Consider the following 18,576-nt stretch of genomic DNA (forward strand, 5'->3'; position numbering starts at 1 on the left):
TGAGATACCCTAGTCCCTTATAAGTACTTCCTGAACCCAAGTGAGTTACCATAGCCCCTTTATAAGTACTCCCTGACCCCATGTGAGTTATCCTAGCCCCTTTATATGTACTCTCCAACCGCATGTGAGTTATTCTAACCCCTTTATAAGTACTCCCTGACCCTAAGTGTGTTACCCTAGTCTCATATAAGTACTCCCTGACCCCAAGTGAGTTACTCTAGCCCCTTTATATGTACTCTTAGACTCCAAGTGAGTTATCCTAGCCCCCTTATATGTACCCTCTGACCGCAAGTGAGTTACCCTATTCCCATAGAAGTACTCCCTCATCCCAAGTGAGTTACCATAGCCCCTTTATAAGTACTCCCTCACCCCAAGTGAGTTACCATAGCCCCTTTATGAGTACTCCCTGACACCAAGTGAGTTATCCTACCCCCTTTATATGTACTCTCTGAACGCAATTGAGTTACCCTAGTCCCATATAAGTTCTCCCTGACCCCAAGTGAGTTACCATAACCCCTTTATAAGTACTCCCTCACCCCAAGTGAGTTACCATAGCCCCTTTATGAGTACTCCCTGACACCAAGTGAGTTATCCTACCCCCTTTATATGTACTCTCTGAACGCAATTGAGTTACCCTAGTCCCTTTATAAGTACTCCCTGACCCCAAGTGAGTTACCATAGCCCCTTTATAAGTACTCCCTGACCCCAAGTGATTTACCCTAGTTCCATATAAGTACTCCCCGACCCCAAGTGAGTTACCCTAGTCCCATAGAATTACTCCCTGACCCCAAGTGAGTTACCCTAGTTCCATAGAAGTAATCCCTGACCCCGAGTGAGTTACCATATCACCTTTATAAGTGCTCCCTGGCCCCAAGGGAGTTATCCTAGCCCCTTTATATGTACTCGCTGACCGCAAGTAAGTTACCCTAGTCCCATAGTAGTACTCCCTGACCCCAAGTGAGTTACCATAGCCCCTTTATAAGTACTCCCTGACCCCAAGTGAGTTATCCTAGCCCCTTTATATGTACTTTCTGACCGCAAGTGAATTACCCTAGCCCCTTTATAAGTACTCCCTGACCCCAAGTGAGTTACCCTATCCCCTTTATAAGTACTCCCTGACCCCATTGACTTATCCTAGCCCCTTTATATGTACTCTTAGACTCCAAGTGAGTTACCTTAGCCCCTTTATAAGTACTCCCAGACCCCAAGTGAGTTATCCTATCCCCTTTATAAGTACTCCCTGTCCCCAAGTGAGTTATCGTATCCCCTTTATAAGTACTCCCTGACCCCAAGTGAGTTACCATATCACCTTTATAAGTACTCCCTGACCCCAAGTCAGTTATCCCAGCCCCTTTATATGTACTTTCTGACCGCAAGTGAGTTACCCTGGTCCCATAGTAGACCTCCCTGACCCCAAGTGAGTTACCATAGCCCCTTTATATGTACTCCCTTACCCCAAGTGATTTACCCTAATCCCATAGAAGTACCCCCTGACCCCAAGTGAGTTACCCTAGCCCCTTATATAAGTACTCCCTGACAGCAAGTGAGTTATCCTAGCCCCTTTATATGTACTCTCTGGCGGCAAGTGAGTTATCCTAGTCCCTTATAAGTACTTCCTGACCCCAAGTGATTTACCATAGCCCCTTTATAAGTACTCCCTGACCCCAAGTGAGTTATCCTAGCCCTTTATATGTACTCCCTGACCCCAAGTGAGTTATCCTAGCCCCCTTATATGTACCCTCTGACCGCAAGTGAGTTACCCTATTCCCATAGAAGTACTCCCTCATCCCAAGTGAGTTACCATAGCCCCTTTATAAGTACTCCCTGACCCCAAGTGAGTTATCCTAGCCCATTTATATGTACTCCCTGACCCCAAGTGAGTTATCCTAGCCCCCTTATATGTACTCTCTGACCGCAAGTGAGTTACCCTATTCCCATAGATGTACTCCCTCACCCCAAGTGAGTTATCATAGCCCCTTTATGAGTACTCCCTGACACCAAGTGAGTTATCCTACCCCCTTTATATGTACTCTCTGAACGCAATTGAGTTACCCTAGTCCTATATAAGTTCTCCCTGACCCCAAGTGAGTTACCATAGCCCCTTTATAAGTACTCCCAGACCCCAAGCGAGTTACCCTAGTCCCTTATAAGTACTCCATGACACCAAGTGAGTTACCCTAGCCCCTTTTATAAGTTCTCCCTGACCCCAAGTGAGTTATCCTAGCCCCTTTATATGTACTTTCTGACCGCAAGTGAATTACCCTAGCCCCTTTATAAGTACTCCCTGAACCCAAGTGAGTTACCCTAGTCCCATAGAAGTACTCCCTGACCGAAAGTGAGTTATCCTAGCCCCTTTATATGTACTCTCTGACCGCAAGTAAGTTACCCTAGTCCAATAGTTGTACTCCCTGACCCCAAGTGAGTTACCATAGCCCCTTTATAAGTACTCCCTGACCCCAATTGAGTTACCATAGCCCCTTTATATGCACTCCCTCACCCCAAGTGAGTTACCCTAGCCACTATATAAGTACACCCTGGCCCCAAGTGAGTTACCCTGGTCCCATATAAGTGCTCCCTAACCCAAAATGATTTACCCTAGTCCCATATAAGTACTCCCTGACCCCAAGTGAGTTACCATATCACCATTATAAGTTCTTCCTGACCCCAATTGAGTTTTCTTAGCCCCTTTATATGTACTTTCTGATCGCAAGTAAGTTACCCTAATCCCATAGTAGTACTCCCTGACCATTAGTGAGTTACCATAGCCCCTTTAAAAGTACTCCCTGACCCCAAGTGACTTACCCTAGTCCCATAAATGTACTCCCTGACCCCAAGTGAATTAACCTAGTCCCATAGAAGTACTTTCTGACAACAAGTGAGTTACCCTAGCCCCTTTAAAAGTACTCCTTGACCCCAAGTGAGTTATGCTAGCCGCTTTATATGTACTCCCAGACGCCAAGTGAGTTACCCTAGTCCCATAGAAGTACTTCCTGACCCCAAGTGAGTTACCAGAGCCCCTTTATAAGTACTCCCTGACCCCATGTGAGTTATCCTATCCCCTTTATATGTACTCTCTAACCGTAAGTGAGTTATTCTAACCCCTTTATAAGTACTCCCTGACCCTAAGTGTGTTACCCTAGTCTCATATAAGTACTCCCTGACCCCAAGTGAATTACTCTAGCCCCTTTATATGTACTCTTAGACTCCAAGTGAGTTACCCTAGCCGCTTTATATGTACTCCCAGACCCCAAGTGAGATACCCTAGTCCCTTATAAGTACTTCCTGACCCCAAGTGAGTTACCATAGCCCCTTTATAAGTACTCCCTGACCCCAAGTAAGTTATCCTAGCCCTTTATATGTACTCCCTGACAACAAGTGAGTTATCCTAGCCCCCTTATATGTACTCTCTGACCGCAAGTGAGTTACCCTATTCCCATAGAAGTACTCCCTCACCCCAAGTGAGTTACCATAGCCCCTTTATGAGTACTCCCTGACACCAAGTGAGTTATCCTACCCCCTTTATATGTACTCTCTGAACGCAATTGAGTTATCCTATCCCCTTTATAAGTACTCCCTGACCCCAAGTGAGTTACCATATCACCTTTATAAGTACTCCCTGACCCCAAGTCAGTTATCCCAGCCCCTTTATATGTACTTTCTGACCGCAAGTGAGTTACCCTGGTCCCATAGTAGACCTCCCTGACCCCAAGTGAGTTACCATAGCCCCTTTATATGTACTCCTTTACCCCAAGTGATTTACCCTAGTCCCATAGAAGTACTTCCTGACCCCAAGTGAGTTACCATAGCCCCTTTATAAGTACTCCCTGACCCCATGTGAGTTATCCTAGCCCCTTTATATGTACTCTCTAACCGCATGTGAGTTATTCTAACCCCTTTATAAGTACTCCCTGACCCTAAGTGTGTTATCCTAGTCTCATATAAGTACTCCCTGACCCCAAGTGAGTTACTCTAGCCCCTTTATATGTACACTTAGAGTCCAAGTGAGTTACCCTAGCCGCTTTATATGTACTCCCAGACCCCAAGTGAGATACCCTAGTCCCTTATAAGTACTTCCTGACCCCAAGTGAGTTACCATAGCCCCTTTATAAGTACTCCCTGACCCCATGTGAGTTATCCTAGCCCCTTTATATGTACTCTCCAACCGCATGTGAGTTATTCTGACCCCTTTATAAGTACTCCCTGACCCTAAGTGTGTTACCCTAGTCTCATATAAGTACTCCCTGACCCCAAGTGAGTTACTCTAGCCCCTTTATATGTACTCTTAGACTCCAAGTGAGTTATCCTAGCCCCCTTATATGTACCCTCTGACCGCAAGTGAGTTACCCTATTCCCATAGAAGTACTCCCTCATCCCAAGTGAGTTACCATAGCCCCTTTATAAGTACTCCCTCACCCCAAGTGAGTTACCATAGCCCCTTTATGAGTACTCCCTGACACCAAGTGAGTTATCCTACCCCCTTTATATGTACTCTCTGAACGCAATTGAGTTACCCTAGTCCCATATAAGTTCTCCCTGACCCCAAGTGAGTTACCATAACCCCTTTATAAGTACTCCCAGACCCCAAGTGAGTTACCCTAGTCCCTTATAAGTACTCCATGACACCAAGTGAGTTACCCTAGCCCCTTTATAAGTACTCCCTGACCCCAAGTGAGTTATCCTAGCCCCTTTATATGTACTCTTAGACTCCAAGAGAGTTACCCTAGCCGCTTTATATGTACTCCCAGACCCCAAGTGAGATACCCTAGTCCCTTATAAGTACTTCCTGACCCCAAGTGAGTTACCCTAGTCCCTTAATAAGTACACCCTGGCCCCAAGTGAGTTACCCTGGTCCCAAATAAGTACTCACAGACACCAAGTGAGTTACCCTAGTCCCTTTATAAGTACTCCCTGACCCCAAGTGAGTTACCATAGCCCCTTTATAAGTACTCCCCGACCCCAAGTGAGTTACCCTAGTTCCATAGAATTACTCCCTGACCCCAAGTGAGTTACCCTAGTTCCATAGAAGTAATCCCTGACCCCGAGTGAGTTACCATATCACCTTTATAAGTGCTCCCTGGCCCCAAGGGAGTTATCCTAGCCCCTTTATATGTACTCGCTGACCGCAAGTAAGTTACCCTAGTCCCATAGTAGTACTCCCTGACCCCAAGTGAGTTACCATAGCCCCTTTATAAGTACTCCCTGACCCCAAGTGAGTTATCCTAGCCCCTTTATATGTACTTTCTGACCGCAAGTGAATTACCCTAGCCCCTTTATAAGTACTCCCTGACCCCAAGTGAGTTACCCTATCCCCTTTATAAGTACTCCCTGACCCCATTGACTTATCCTAGCCCCTTTATATGTACTCTTAGACTCCAAGTGAGTTACCTTAGCCCCTTTATAAGTACTCCCAGACCCCAAGTGAGTTATCCTATCCCCTTTATAAGTACTCCCTGTCCCCAAGTGAGTTATCCTATCCCCTTTATAAGTACTCCCTGTCCTCAAGTGAGTTACCATATCACCTTTATAAGTACTCCCTGACCCCAAGTCAGTTATCCCAGCCCCTTTATATGTACTTTCTGACCGCAAGTGAGTTACCCTGGTCCCATAGTAGACCTCCCTGACCCCAAGTGAGTTACCATAGCCCCTTTATATGTACTCCCTTACCCCAAGTGATTTACCCTAGTCCCATAGAAGTACTTCCTGACCCCAAGTGAGTTACCATAGCCCCTTTATAAGTACTCCCTGACACCATGTGAGTTATCCTAGCCCCTTTATATGTACTCTCTAACCGCATGTGAGTTATTCTAACCCCTTTATAAGTACTCCCTGACCCTAAGTGTGTTATCCTAGTCTCATATAAGTACTCCCTGACCCCAAGTGAGTTACTCTAGCCCCTTTATATGTACACTTAGACTCCAAGTGAGTTACCCTAGCCGCTTTATATGTACTCCCAGACCTCAAGTGAGATACCCTAGTCCCTTATAAGTACTTCCTGACCCCAAGTGAGTTACCATAGCCCCTTTATAAGTACTCCCTGACCCCAAGTGAGTTACCCTAGTCCCATATAAGTACTCCCCGACCCCAAGTGAGTTACCCTAGTCCCATAGAATTACTCCCTGACACCAAGTGAGTTACCCTAGTTCCATAGAAGTAATCCCTGACCCCAAGTGAGTTACCATATCACCTTTATAAGTGCTCCCTGGCCCCAAGGGAGTTATCCTAGCCCCTTTATATGTACTCTCTGACCGCAAGTAAGTTACCCTAGTCCCATAGTAGTACTCCCTGACCCCAAGTGAGTTACCATAGCCCCTTTATAAGTACTCCCTGACCCCAAGTGAGTTATCCTAGCCCCTTTATATGTACTTTCTGACCGCAAGTGAATTACCCTAGCCCCTTTATAAGTACTCCCTGACCCCAAGTGAGTTACCCTATCCCCTTTATAAGTACTCCCTGACCCCATTGACTTATCCTAGCCCCTTTATATGTACTCTTAGACTCCAAGTGAGTTACCTTAGCCCCTTTATAAGTACTCCCAGACCCCAAGTGAGTTATCCTATCCCCTTTATAAGTACTCCCTGTCACCAAGTGAGTTATCGTATCCCCTTTATAAGTACTCCCTGACCCCAAGTGAGTTACCATATCACCTTTATAAGTACTCCCTGACCCCAAGTCAGTTATCCCAGCCCCTTTATATGTACTTTCTGACCGCAAGTGAGTTACCCTGGTCCCATAGTAGACCTCCCTGACCCCAAGTGAGTTACCCTAGCCCCTTATATAAGTACTCCCTGACAGCAAGTGAGTTATCCTAGCCCCTTTATATGTACTCTCTGGCGGCAAGTGAGTTATCCTAGTCCCTTATAAGTACTTCCTGACCCCAAGTGAGTTACCATAGCCCCTTTATAAGTACTCCCTGACCCCAAGTGAGTTATCCTAGCCCTTTATATGTACTCCCTGACCCCAAGTGAGTTATCCTAGCCCCCTTATATGTACCCTCTGACCGCAAGTGAGTTACCCTATTCCCATAGAAGTACTCCCTCATCCCAAGTGAGTTACCATAGCCCCTTTATAAGTACTCCCTGACCCCAAGTGAGTTATCCTAGCCCATTTATATGTAGTCCCTGACCCCAAGTGAGTTATCCTAGCCCCCTTATATGTACTCTCTGACCGCAAGTGAGTTACCCTATTCCCATAGATGTACTCCCTCACCCCAAGTGAGTTATCATAGCCCCTTTATGAGTACTCCCTGACACCAAGTGAGTTATCCTACCCCCTTTATATGTACTCTCTGAACGCAATTGAGTTACCCTAGTCCTATATAAGTTCTCCCTGACCCCAAGTGAGTTACCATAGCCCCTTTATAAGTACTCCCAGACCCCAAGCGAGTTACCCTAGTCCCTTATAAGTACTCCATGACCCCAAGTGAGTTACCCTAATCCCTTTATAAGTACTCCCTGACCCCATTGAGTTATCCTAGCCCCTTTATATGTACTCTTAGTCTCCAAGTGAGTTACCCTAGCCGCTTTATATGTACTCCCAGACCCCTAGTGAGATACCCTAGTCCCTTATAAGTACTTCCTGACCGCAAGTGAGTTATCCTAGCCCCTTTATATGTACTCTTAGACTCCAAGTGAGTTACCCTAGCCGCTTTATATGTACTCCCAGACCCCAAGTGAGATACCCTAGTCCCTTATAAGTACTTCCTGACCCCAAGTGAGTTACCCTAGCCCCTCAATAAGTACACCCTGGCCCCACGTGAGTTATCCTGGTCCCATATAAGTACTCACAGACACCAAGTGAGTTACCCTAGTCCCATAAAAGTACTCCTTGACCCATAGTGAGTTACCCTAGCCGCTTTATAAGTACTCCCTGACCCCAAGTGAGTTACCCTAATCCCATATAAGTACTCCCAGACCCCAAGTGAGTTTCCCTAGTCCAATAGAAGTACTCCCTGACCCCAAGTGAGTTACCATAGCCCCTTTATAAGTACTCGCTGACCCCAAGTGAGTTATCCTAGCCCCCTTATATGTACTCTCTGACCGCAAGTGAGTTAACCTAATCCCATAGAAGTACTCCCTCACCCCAAGTGAGTTACCATAGCCCCTTTATGAGTACTCCCTAACCCCAAGTGAGTTATCCTAGCCCATTATATGCACTCTCTGACCGCAAGTGAGTTACCCTAGTCCCATAGAAGTACTCCCTGACCCCAAGTGAGTTATCCTAGCCCCTTTATATGTACTCTTTGACCGCAAGTGAGTTACCCTATTCCCATAGAAGTACTCCTTGACCCCAAGAGAGTTACAATAGCCCCTTTATGAGTACTCCCTGACCCCAAGTGAGTTATCCTAGCCCCTTTATATGTACTCTCTGATCGCAAGTGAGTTACCCTAGTCCCTTATAACTACTCCCTGACCCCAAGTGAGTTACCCTACCCCTATATAAGTACACCCTGGCCCCAAGTGAGTTACCCTGGTCCCATATAAGTGCTCCCTAACCCCAAATGAGTTACCCTAGTCCCATATAAGTACTCCCTGACCCCAAGTGAGTTACCATATCACCATTATAAGTTCTTCCTGACCACAAGTGAGTTATCCTAGCCCCTTTATATGTACTCTCTGACCGCAAGTAAGTTACCCTAATCCCATAGTAGTACTCCCTGACCCCAAGTGAGTTACCCTAGTTCCATAAAAGTACTTTCTGACCACAAGTGAGTTACACTAGTCCCTTTATAAGTACTCCTTGACCCACAGTGAGTTACCCTAGCCCCTTTATAAGTACTCCCAGACCCCAAGTGAGATACCCTAATCCCATATAAGTACTCCCAGACCCCAAGTGAGTTTCCCTAGTCCAATAGAAGTACTCCCTGACCCCAAGTGAGTTATCCTAGCCCCTTTATATGTAGTCTTTGACCGCAAGTGAGTTACCCTATTCCCATAGAAGTACTCCCTGACCCCAAGAGAGTTACAATAGCCCCTTTATGAGTACTCCCTGACCCCAAGTGAGTTATCCTAGCCCCTTTATACGTACTCTCTGATCGCAAGTGAGTTACCCTAGTCCCTTATAACTACTCCCTGACCCCAAGTGAGTTACCCTACCCCTATATAAGTACACCCTGGCCCCAAGTGAGTTACCCTGGTCCCATATAAGTGCTCCCTAACCCCAAATGAGTTACCCTAGTCCCATATAAGTACTCCCTGACCCCATGTGAGTTATCCTAGCCCCTTTATATGTACTCTCTAACCGCATGTGAGTTATTCTAACCCCTTTATAAGTACTCCCTGACCCTAAGTGTGTTACCCTAGTCTCATATAAGTACTCCCTGACCCCAAGTGAGTTACTCTAGCCCCTTTATATGTACTCTTAGACTCCAAGTGAGTTACCCTAGCCGCTTTATATGTACTCCCACACCCCAAGTGAGATACCCTAGTCCCTTATAAGTACTTCCTGACCCCAAGTGAGTTACCATAGCCCCTTTATAAGTACTCCCTGACCCCAAGTGAGTTATCCTAGCCCTTTATATGTAGTCCCTGACCCCAAGTGAGTTATCCTAGCCCCCTTATATGTACCCTCTGACCGCAAGTGAGTTACCCTATTCCCATAAAAGTACTCCCTCATCCCAAGTGAGTTACCATAGCCCCTTTATAAGTACTCCCTGACCCCAAGTGAGTTATCCTAGCCCATTTATATGTACTCCCTGACCCCAAGTGAGTTATCCTAGCCCCCTTATATGTACTCTCTGACCGCAAGTGAGTTACCCTATTCCCATAGAAGTACTCCCTCACCCCAAGTGAGTTACCATAGCCCCTTTACGAGTACTCCCTGACACCAAGTGAGTTATCCTACCCCCTTTATATGTACTCTCTGAACGCAATTGAGTTTCCCTAGTCCCATATAAGTTCTCCCTGACCCCAAGTGAGTTACCATAGCCCCTTTATAAGTACTCCCAGACCCCACGTGAGTTACCCTAGTCCCTTATAAGTACTCCCTGACCCCAAGTGAGTTACCCTATCCCCTTTATAAGTACTCCCTGACCCCATTGACTTATCCTAGCCCCTTTATATGTACTCTTAGACTCCAAGTGAGTTACCCTAGCCGCTTTATATGTACTCCCAGACCCCAAGTGAGATACCCTAGTTCCTTATAAGTACTTCCTAACCCCAAGTGAGTTATCCTAGCCCCTTTATATGTATTCTTAGACTCCAAATGAGTTACCCTAGCCGCTTTATATGTACTCCCAGACCCCAAGTGAGATACCCTAGTCCCTTATAAGTACTTCCTGACCCCAAGTGAGTTACCCTAGCCCCTCAATAAGTACACTCTGGCCCCATGTGAGTTATCCTGGTCCCATATAAGTACTCACAGACAACATGTGAGTTACCCTAGTTCTATAAAAGTACTCCTTGACCCATTGTGAGTTACCCTAGCCCCTTTATAAGTACTCCCTGACCCCAAGTGAGTTACCCTAATCCCATATAAGTACTCCCAGACCCCAAGTGAGATACCCTAGTCCCTTATAAGTACTTCCTGACCCCAAGTGAGTTACCCTAGCCCCTCAATAAGTACACCCTGGCCCCATGTGAGTTATCCTGGTCCCATATAAGTACTCACAGACAACATGTGAGTTACCCTAGTCCCATAAAAGTACTCCTTGACCCATTGTGAGTTACCCTAGCCCCTTTATAAGTACTCCCTGACCCCAAGTAAGTTACCCTAATCCCATAGAAGTACTCCCTGACCCCAAGAGAATTACAATAGCCCCTTTATGAGTACTCCCTGACCCCAAGTGAGCTATCCTAGCCCCTTTATATGTACTCTCTGATCGCAAGTGAGTTACCCTAGTCCCTTATAACTACTCCCTGACCCCAAGTGAGTTATCCTAGCCCCTTTATATGTACTCTCTAACCGCATGTGAGTTATTCTAACCCCTTTATAAGTACTCCCTGACCCTAAGTGTGTTACCCTAGTCTCATATAAGTACTCCCTTATCCCAAGTGAGTTACTCTAGCAGTAGACATGCTAGGCCGGTTCTGGCCCCCCCCCACTCCTGTCCACTCGGCTGAGCCTGGTTGCGAGGTAGTGGGGGGAGCCAAGAAGTGCTAAGCGGTGGTGGTGGGGGAAATCGGAGGCTTCACGTGAGCTCGCAGCAAGTATGGGCGAGAGGGTTGCGGGGGTGCGGGAGGATACTTGCAGCATTTTGACATCACACCCCCACTCCTCTGACGTCAGGTCTCAGTTAGTAAAAGCAATTTCTTAGATGGTAAAACAGATTCTCCCTGCGTTTTTTTTTTGCTCGCGTAACCTTGAATCTTTGCAGCATGCTACTACCCCGTTGAACCCCCTTTACCCTAAATGTAGCTGAGTATGTTACTTTTTTCCATAGCTCAGCAATTTTTGAACTAATATATAATAGCATGCACAAACACACAATTGATTCAAAGCATACTTGGTGCAATGTACTGTTCCGTTTTCTCGGTTAAATAAATCCGAGGATAGGGGCCAGGGGACGCGTCAGTTTAACACAAATTTTTCGAAAGATCGTAATCAAAACGATGGTTCCTACATTCGTGGACTTTCAAGGGTTTCGATTGAAAGATAATTCTTTTATAGTGAAAGAGTTTGCAGTTTTGCGCGATAAAAAAGTGTTTCACATTTTATTTTCACCACCATTTCCATATTCTTGGTTAAATGAGGCAGAGATAAAACAAGCAAAGTAAGTGAAATTGTTTAATTAAAACAGAAGCTTTTTACTGTAATATTTTTATTTTTACTTCTAGCTGGTTATATTATAACCATCACGGCTTAAATTGGACAAATGGCTATTCACCGTATTATAGGTATAAAGATGTTATAAGGAAATATGTGATAAATGAAGAAGAACAACAAGAGATATTCGTGAAAGGACTAGAAAAAAGGAATTGGCTTAGTGGTATCTCTGATTATACAATAAGTAATGCAGATGAATGCGAGTGGGGAGATTTCAAATTGAAAGACAGCAAAGACAAGTTGGATCTTTCTATGTGCATGAATCATGAAGGTTTATGTGCATTGAAAAATGTTTATTTTATGAAATGTATGTATGAAAGAGAAATGTACAATAAATAAGAAACAAAATAAAATTACGTTTCAGTTATTTAAGCAGATTCCTACAACAGTCTTTTTGAAACGATTTTTAACACGTGTTTAAATTGAAGAATAAGCATATCGAGTTTCTACAGTAATTCTATTTTAAAACTAATTTTTACATACACACACATACACGCACACACACACATACCAATTGATGACTAAGTATATTAAATTTCATCTCAATATGTGAATTATAAAAAGATGTATCATGGATGAAATGTTTCACTCATTCCACTATAATCGGACTCGAATCAATCTTCCTCTTCTCCCATTTTTCGCATCAATTTTACATTCTCAAAATGTATACCGAACTTCGAAAAAAGTTTAGCTTAATTAAAACTGAGCACGAGTACTCTACATGGGTACGTGAATGTCGTGACCGTATCCAGGAGCTGAGGAACGATAATCGGAATGCATCAGTGGGTACACGACAGAAACATTTTGCTGAAATCGCGAACATCAAGTGCCTTCTGCTTCGTGCATCAAAGGATAAAAGCTCCATTAAATTTGGTTCTGGTTCTCATAATGCGGGAGAACTTATCTGGGAGGAGCTCGAATCAGCGTTTAATAGCCGAATATGTAGTGGTATGGTGATAAATAGTAGTTACATAGAACCACGCAGCTTTCTATTAGATGCAGAAGAAATTGTGTACACCCGTGTAAACCAAGTATTTGATAGTGTAAATAGTGTTAAGATAAACTGTGTATTTAATGGACAATTTGTTTCTAAGGACATTAGTGATGATAAGCATGTATGTACAAAGAATAGCGTATTGTATAAAACTGATAATTTTAAGGAATGGTATAGGCTAAATATTGTAGAGATTTTACTAAAAGAGTTGAGTGAGTTTCAAGAACGTGATAGTGGTTGGGCTCTGGAGAAAATTCTGAGTTTAATAGTTAATATTAATCATTACAATCCACTACATGCTGGATGCAGAATTGAGCTTCCAGCCGCTATTTTACATAAAAAAGCTGTGATAAACATAGACAATGAAGATAGCGCATGTTTCGCATGGGCTGTGACAGTGGCACTATTTCCAGCAATTCCACCTGCCAAATCCTACCGAATATCCTCCTATCCACATTATCGGTCTGTTTTAGATGTAGGAAGTATAACGTTTCCGACCACTCTAAAACAAATTCCGAAATTTGAGGTGGATAATGACATTTCAGTTAATGTCTTTACCATGGAGGAGGTAGAGGAGGAACATGATTGTAAAGCCAAAGTGAACATTGTACCGCTTCAGATAACAAAGATGAAACGTTCTAGGCATGTTAACCTCCTCCTCATCACGGATGACCAGGGAACTGCACACTTTCTTTGTATAAGAAATCTTCCAAGGTTGATAAGCAGCCAAATAAGTAAAAGAGAACACAGTGCTCATATTTGTGATCGGTAAGTAAGAATTATACTAGAGATATTAATATTTTTTAAAAAAATACTAATAATATCAATAATTCATTTCAGCTGTTTACACTATTTCCGTACTGCAGATAAGCTACAGTCGCATGAGAGGGATTGTGTGCAGCTTAATGACAACCTGCACGTAATTCTACCAAGGAAAGCTGAAGACTGCTGGGTATCTTTTAAAAACCAGAAGAACAGTGAAAGAGTGCCGTTTGTCGTCTATGCAGACTTTGAATGTTTACTACAGAAAATTGACAATAGTAGTAATAGTAGTAAAAATAGTTACGATTATCAGAAACATGTACCTTTTAGTGTAGGGTATTATTTGAAAAGTGCTCGCGATGCGTCACTCTCATGTTATAATTCACATCGAGGTGCTAATTGCATCGAATGGTTCGTATGCGAGCTCGAGAGCATTGCACGCATCGTCAGCGAAAAATTGAAGACTGTAATACCGATGAATACTCTTAGTGATGTTGAAATTTCGCGGCACTACAGTGAACCTAATTGTCACATTTGTGGAAAACCGTTTCTTCCAAATCAAGTGCGTATTCGCGATCATGATCACCAAACTGGTAGATATAGAGGACCGGCTCATAATAATTGCAACTTAAACTTTAAAGACTCGCATGTTATTCCCGTAATATTCCATAATTTATCCGGCTATGATTCACATTTTCTTTTTGAGACGATCGTGAATACGTTTGAGGGATCGGTATATTTGCTGCCTGTAAATAAGGAAAAATACACTTCATTTAGTAAATATCTGCGAAAGTATAATATACAGCTAAGATTCATCGATTCGTTCAAATTTATGGCATCCAGTTTGGATAAATTGAGTTCATATCTGAATAGATCTCAGCTGAAAAATTTAGAGTCACAATTTTCGGAATTAAGTATTGAACAGTTCAGCCTGCTTACGAGAAAAGGTATTTTTCCTTACGATTATGTGGATAACATTACTCGCTTGGAAGAAACGGTTTTACCTGCACGAGAGTTGTTCTACAATAGACTGTCCGATAGCGATATCACGGAATAAGCATATAATCATGCCAAAGAGGTATGGACCAAATTCTCTGTGACAACACTCGGGGAGTACAGCGATCTTTATTTGAAGACCGATGTCCTATTGTTGGCCGATGTTTTCGAGAGTTTTCGCGATAGCTGCATGAAAAATTATAGTTTAGATCCCGCTCACTATTATACGCTTCCAGGCTTCACTTGGGACGCGATGCTCAAGCATACGGGAATCCGTCTGGAACTCTTCACCGATGTGGACATGTTGCTTTTTATTGAACGCGGTATACGCGGTGGTTTGAGCCAGTGCTCCCACCGCTATGAGAGGGCCAACAATCGGTACATGCGAAACTACGATCCGGCGGAACCGTCGAAATACTTGATGTATTACGACGTTAATAATCTATATGGATGGGCAATGTGTCAACCGTTGCCTACCCACGGTTTCCAATGGATCGATGACGCTGCCAATCTCGACATCCTTAATGTGTCCGAGGATTCGTCCGAAGGCTATATTTTGGAGGTGGACTTGGAATATCCACGCGAGCTTCACGACAAACACTCCGATCTACCATTCTGCCCGGTGCGTGAGAAGCCGCTAGGTTCACACCAGGAGAAACTGCTCGCAACCGTCGACGATAAGACGCGTTATGTGATACACTACCGTGCTCTACAGCAGTGTATACGTAACGGTATCGTCTTAAAACGCATTTATCGCGGTTTAAAGTTCCGGCAGTCCACCTGGCTGAAGGCGTATATCGAATTAAATACACGCTTGCGGACAGCCTCGAAAAACGATTTCGAGAAGAATCTCTTCAAGCTAATGAACAATGCAGTATTTGGTAAGACTATGGAAAATGTTAGGAATAGAGTTGACGTGAGGCTCGTAACCAAGTGGGAGGGAAGATACGGGGCGGAAGCGTTGTTTTCCAAACCGAATTTTCACAGTCGTGCGATATTTAAAGAGAATTTGGTCGCTATTCAATTGTCGAAATTATCCGCGAAGTTTGATAAGCCCGTGTACGTAGGCATGAGCATTTTAGATATTTCAAAGATCTGTCTGTATGAATTCCATTACGATTATATGCTTCCTACATTCGGCAGTAAATGTAAAGCGATGTATACCGACACGGACAGTCTAGTGTACAGTATCGAGTGTGACGATGTTTACTCGGTCATGAAACGTGATCTGGTCAAATTCGACACCAGCGATTACCCTGCTGATAATCGGTACGGCTTACCTCGAGTCAATAAAAAAGTGCCTGGGCTAATGAAGGATGAGAACAATGGAAAGATCATGACCGAGTTCGTTGGATTGAGAGCGAAAATGTATACCTTTAAGGTGCAGGACTGTACGAAAATTACCAAAAAGGCTAAGGGGGTCAAAGGTTATGTTATCGATAGAAACATAACTTTTGACGACTACAAGGATTGTTTGGATAATTTCACCGTACAGTCCCGTAACCAAAATTTAATTCGTTCGAAATTGCACAAGGTGTTTTCCACTACTCAGCGAAAAATTGCTCTCAGTCCGTATGACGATAAACGTCACATAACACCCGGTTCTGTAGCGACTCTACCTTGGGGACATTATAGGTTAAAAGAGTAGATTTTAATAGCTGTATTTATTGTATTATAATATATTACATAAATTATTATTATTATTATTATTATTATTACAAAACATTATTCTTATTTATCCACGAATTATGCGTTTTATCCATTCCTAACCATTTTACAAATACCTTATTCCCTTTCTTACGCAATATCTTCTCTACCAAGTATACATCAGGATTACCTGTTTTTAAAAGTTCATATTCATAAAATCCACCATGTATGTCTGTACCACGAGAATCTCTAAGTAGATACGTGGCAGGATTTGTCCTTTGCACTTTTGTAATTTGAAATATTTCAGTAGTCCAGTTCGGTGTGTAACCTTTAGCAAACGCATTTTTGTATTTACTGATTCGCACGAAATCACCAGCCTTGAACTTGGTACGTCCAACGATCTTAATGTTGCTATATACAGTAGCAAGCAGATGCTCAGCATGCTCAGGTTTCACGTCAACGGGCCGCATTCCTATAGTACGATGTCTTCGCGCGTTATAATCATCTACCAGCTGTTGCAGTATATTTCGCCATTTGTAACTACCGTCCAGTGTAAAACGTTTCCACATTTCGGTTTTTAACGTTCGATTCCAACGCTCGACTATTGACGCTTTTAACGTGCTGTACGTGGAGTAATGATTTATTCCACGTTTTTTCATGAGCAGTTGAAACTCGTTGTTGTAAAATTCTTTACCATTATCAGTTTGCAAATTTTTGGGACATCTTCCACTCTTTAAAATTTTTCCCATAGCTGTGGTCACTTCCTTACCACTTTTTGTCTTAAGCGCTACTGCCCAATCATACTTCGATAAGGTATCAATCACTGTCAGAATATAGTGATGACCAGTATCAACGTAATAACGCATATCAACAAGGTCAGCCTGCCAGAGATCATCGAAACCACGTATTATGACTTTTCGTCGTGGAAAATTTCTTCTCGCAGGGACATGTAACTCTTGCACCAGTTGTTTCTTTTCTTCACTCACGATTTTCCCTGATTCTCTTTTTACAACCTTTCCCCCAGGCACATATAATTTCTGTTTCTTTTTTTCACTCATGATTCTTTTTCTTTCGAAAGCAATCGATTATCATGAGTATAAAATGTATGATGCATCCTAAACATTCACTTTTTGGATCCATCATTAATCTTGCTGTTTGTTTGCAAAAGTTTTGACTCAATCTCCTGTATTTTTTTATTTATTCTTTCTTCAATTTTCTCCTCCAATTTAGCTAAACTGTGTTGCAAGAACTTTATATTCACAGCACATGTATTATTATCAGAATCAATAGTCAAATTTACTATTTTTTTATTATTCAAATCCAGTGCTCTTTTAGTCACATTTAATGTACCAATATTAAATTCTTTCCTTACGTTAAAACCACTACCAAATTTGTTAATTGACATATTGACGTGTGGTACGCAACTGAAGAAAATGTTTATAAACTGTACCCTTTTATAGAATAAGATCCTCTTCACGCAACTCTTCTATTATTGACTGTATTTCATTATGGTGGTTTGTATGACCTGCGGTGGTTGATGCAATTAAAAGTCGCAATCGATCAACTAATTCATTAGGATCGTTCCAATGTATATAGTTTGCAGGCTCATCAGTAACATGCATAAATCCACTACCAGCTATCACTCGTTGTGATGGCACTTTATTGTAAATTAGTGGTTGAATAATTTTCTTATACTTTGGACCCTTATTCCCTTGAACCTGTTGGTAACTATCATTTGCTCTTTTATATGATTTAGTTTGTTCAAGGATTTGCTTATATATGATCTTGTCATCAATGGTGTAGAGCTTTCTATCAGGCTCTTTCATGAAGATTAATTCAAAAAGACCTCTCGTACCAATATAGCGCTTTTTATCAATTAAAATATCACCTTCATGACTAATATCAAATGTACATCTTCCCATCACATATTGGTTCCTTTCATCTAATGTAACTCCGAAACCGTGATCGATTTGATCTTTATTATCGAAAAGGAGCAACTGCATATAATGACGTGCAATACGTGGAAATGATCTCCAATCTATGGAATGATTTATTTGTTTTTTGAGCAATCCTAAGGTTTCCTGTCTTGATGTTGAATGTGATGATGCAGACTCTTGTCCAGGCTCTGAATGTAAAGAAGCAGATTCTTGTCCAGGCTCTGAATGTAATGATGTAGATTCTGGCATTGATTTAATTGGTAATACTGATTTATCAAAAGTAGATTTTTCATCATTATCATCATCATCATAGATCATCAATGATTTATTTGTAAGAGTGCCGTCATTTTTATGTAATTTCTTTTTTTTCTTGATAATATACTCATTAGGGGTTGAAGTATGATAACGCTTCCGCTTCTTATCATGATTTGTATCAATGTTTAAGTCATAAGATTCTTCATTGTTATTATCTGTTTGCAT

General features: G+C 42.6%; 1 protein-coding gene across 1 annotated transcript; it reads left to right on the forward strand.

Annotated features, from left to right (window-relative positions):
* The first annotated feature begins 15,581 nt into the window (after nucleotides 1-15,581).
* LOC136784018 (uncharacterized) lies at nucleotides 15,582-16,160 on the forward strand. The gene has a single exon (XM_066744471.1). The coding sequence runs from the start codon at nucleotides 15,582-15,584 to the stop codon at nucleotides 16,158-16,160; it is 579 nt and encodes a 192-aa protein (XP_066600568.1).
* Nucleotides 16,161-18,576: the final 2,416 nt, after the last annotated feature.

This window comes from Prorops nasuta, unplaced genomic scaffold (genome assembly GCF_024137725.1).
Source record: "Prorops nasuta isolate Cenicafe-Biocafe unplaced genomic scaffold, Cenicafe_Pnas_1.2 PNAS00044, whole genome shotgun sequence".
Taxonomy (NCBI): Eukaryota; Metazoa; Arthropoda; class Insecta; order Hymenoptera; family Bethylidae; genus Prorops; species Prorops nasuta.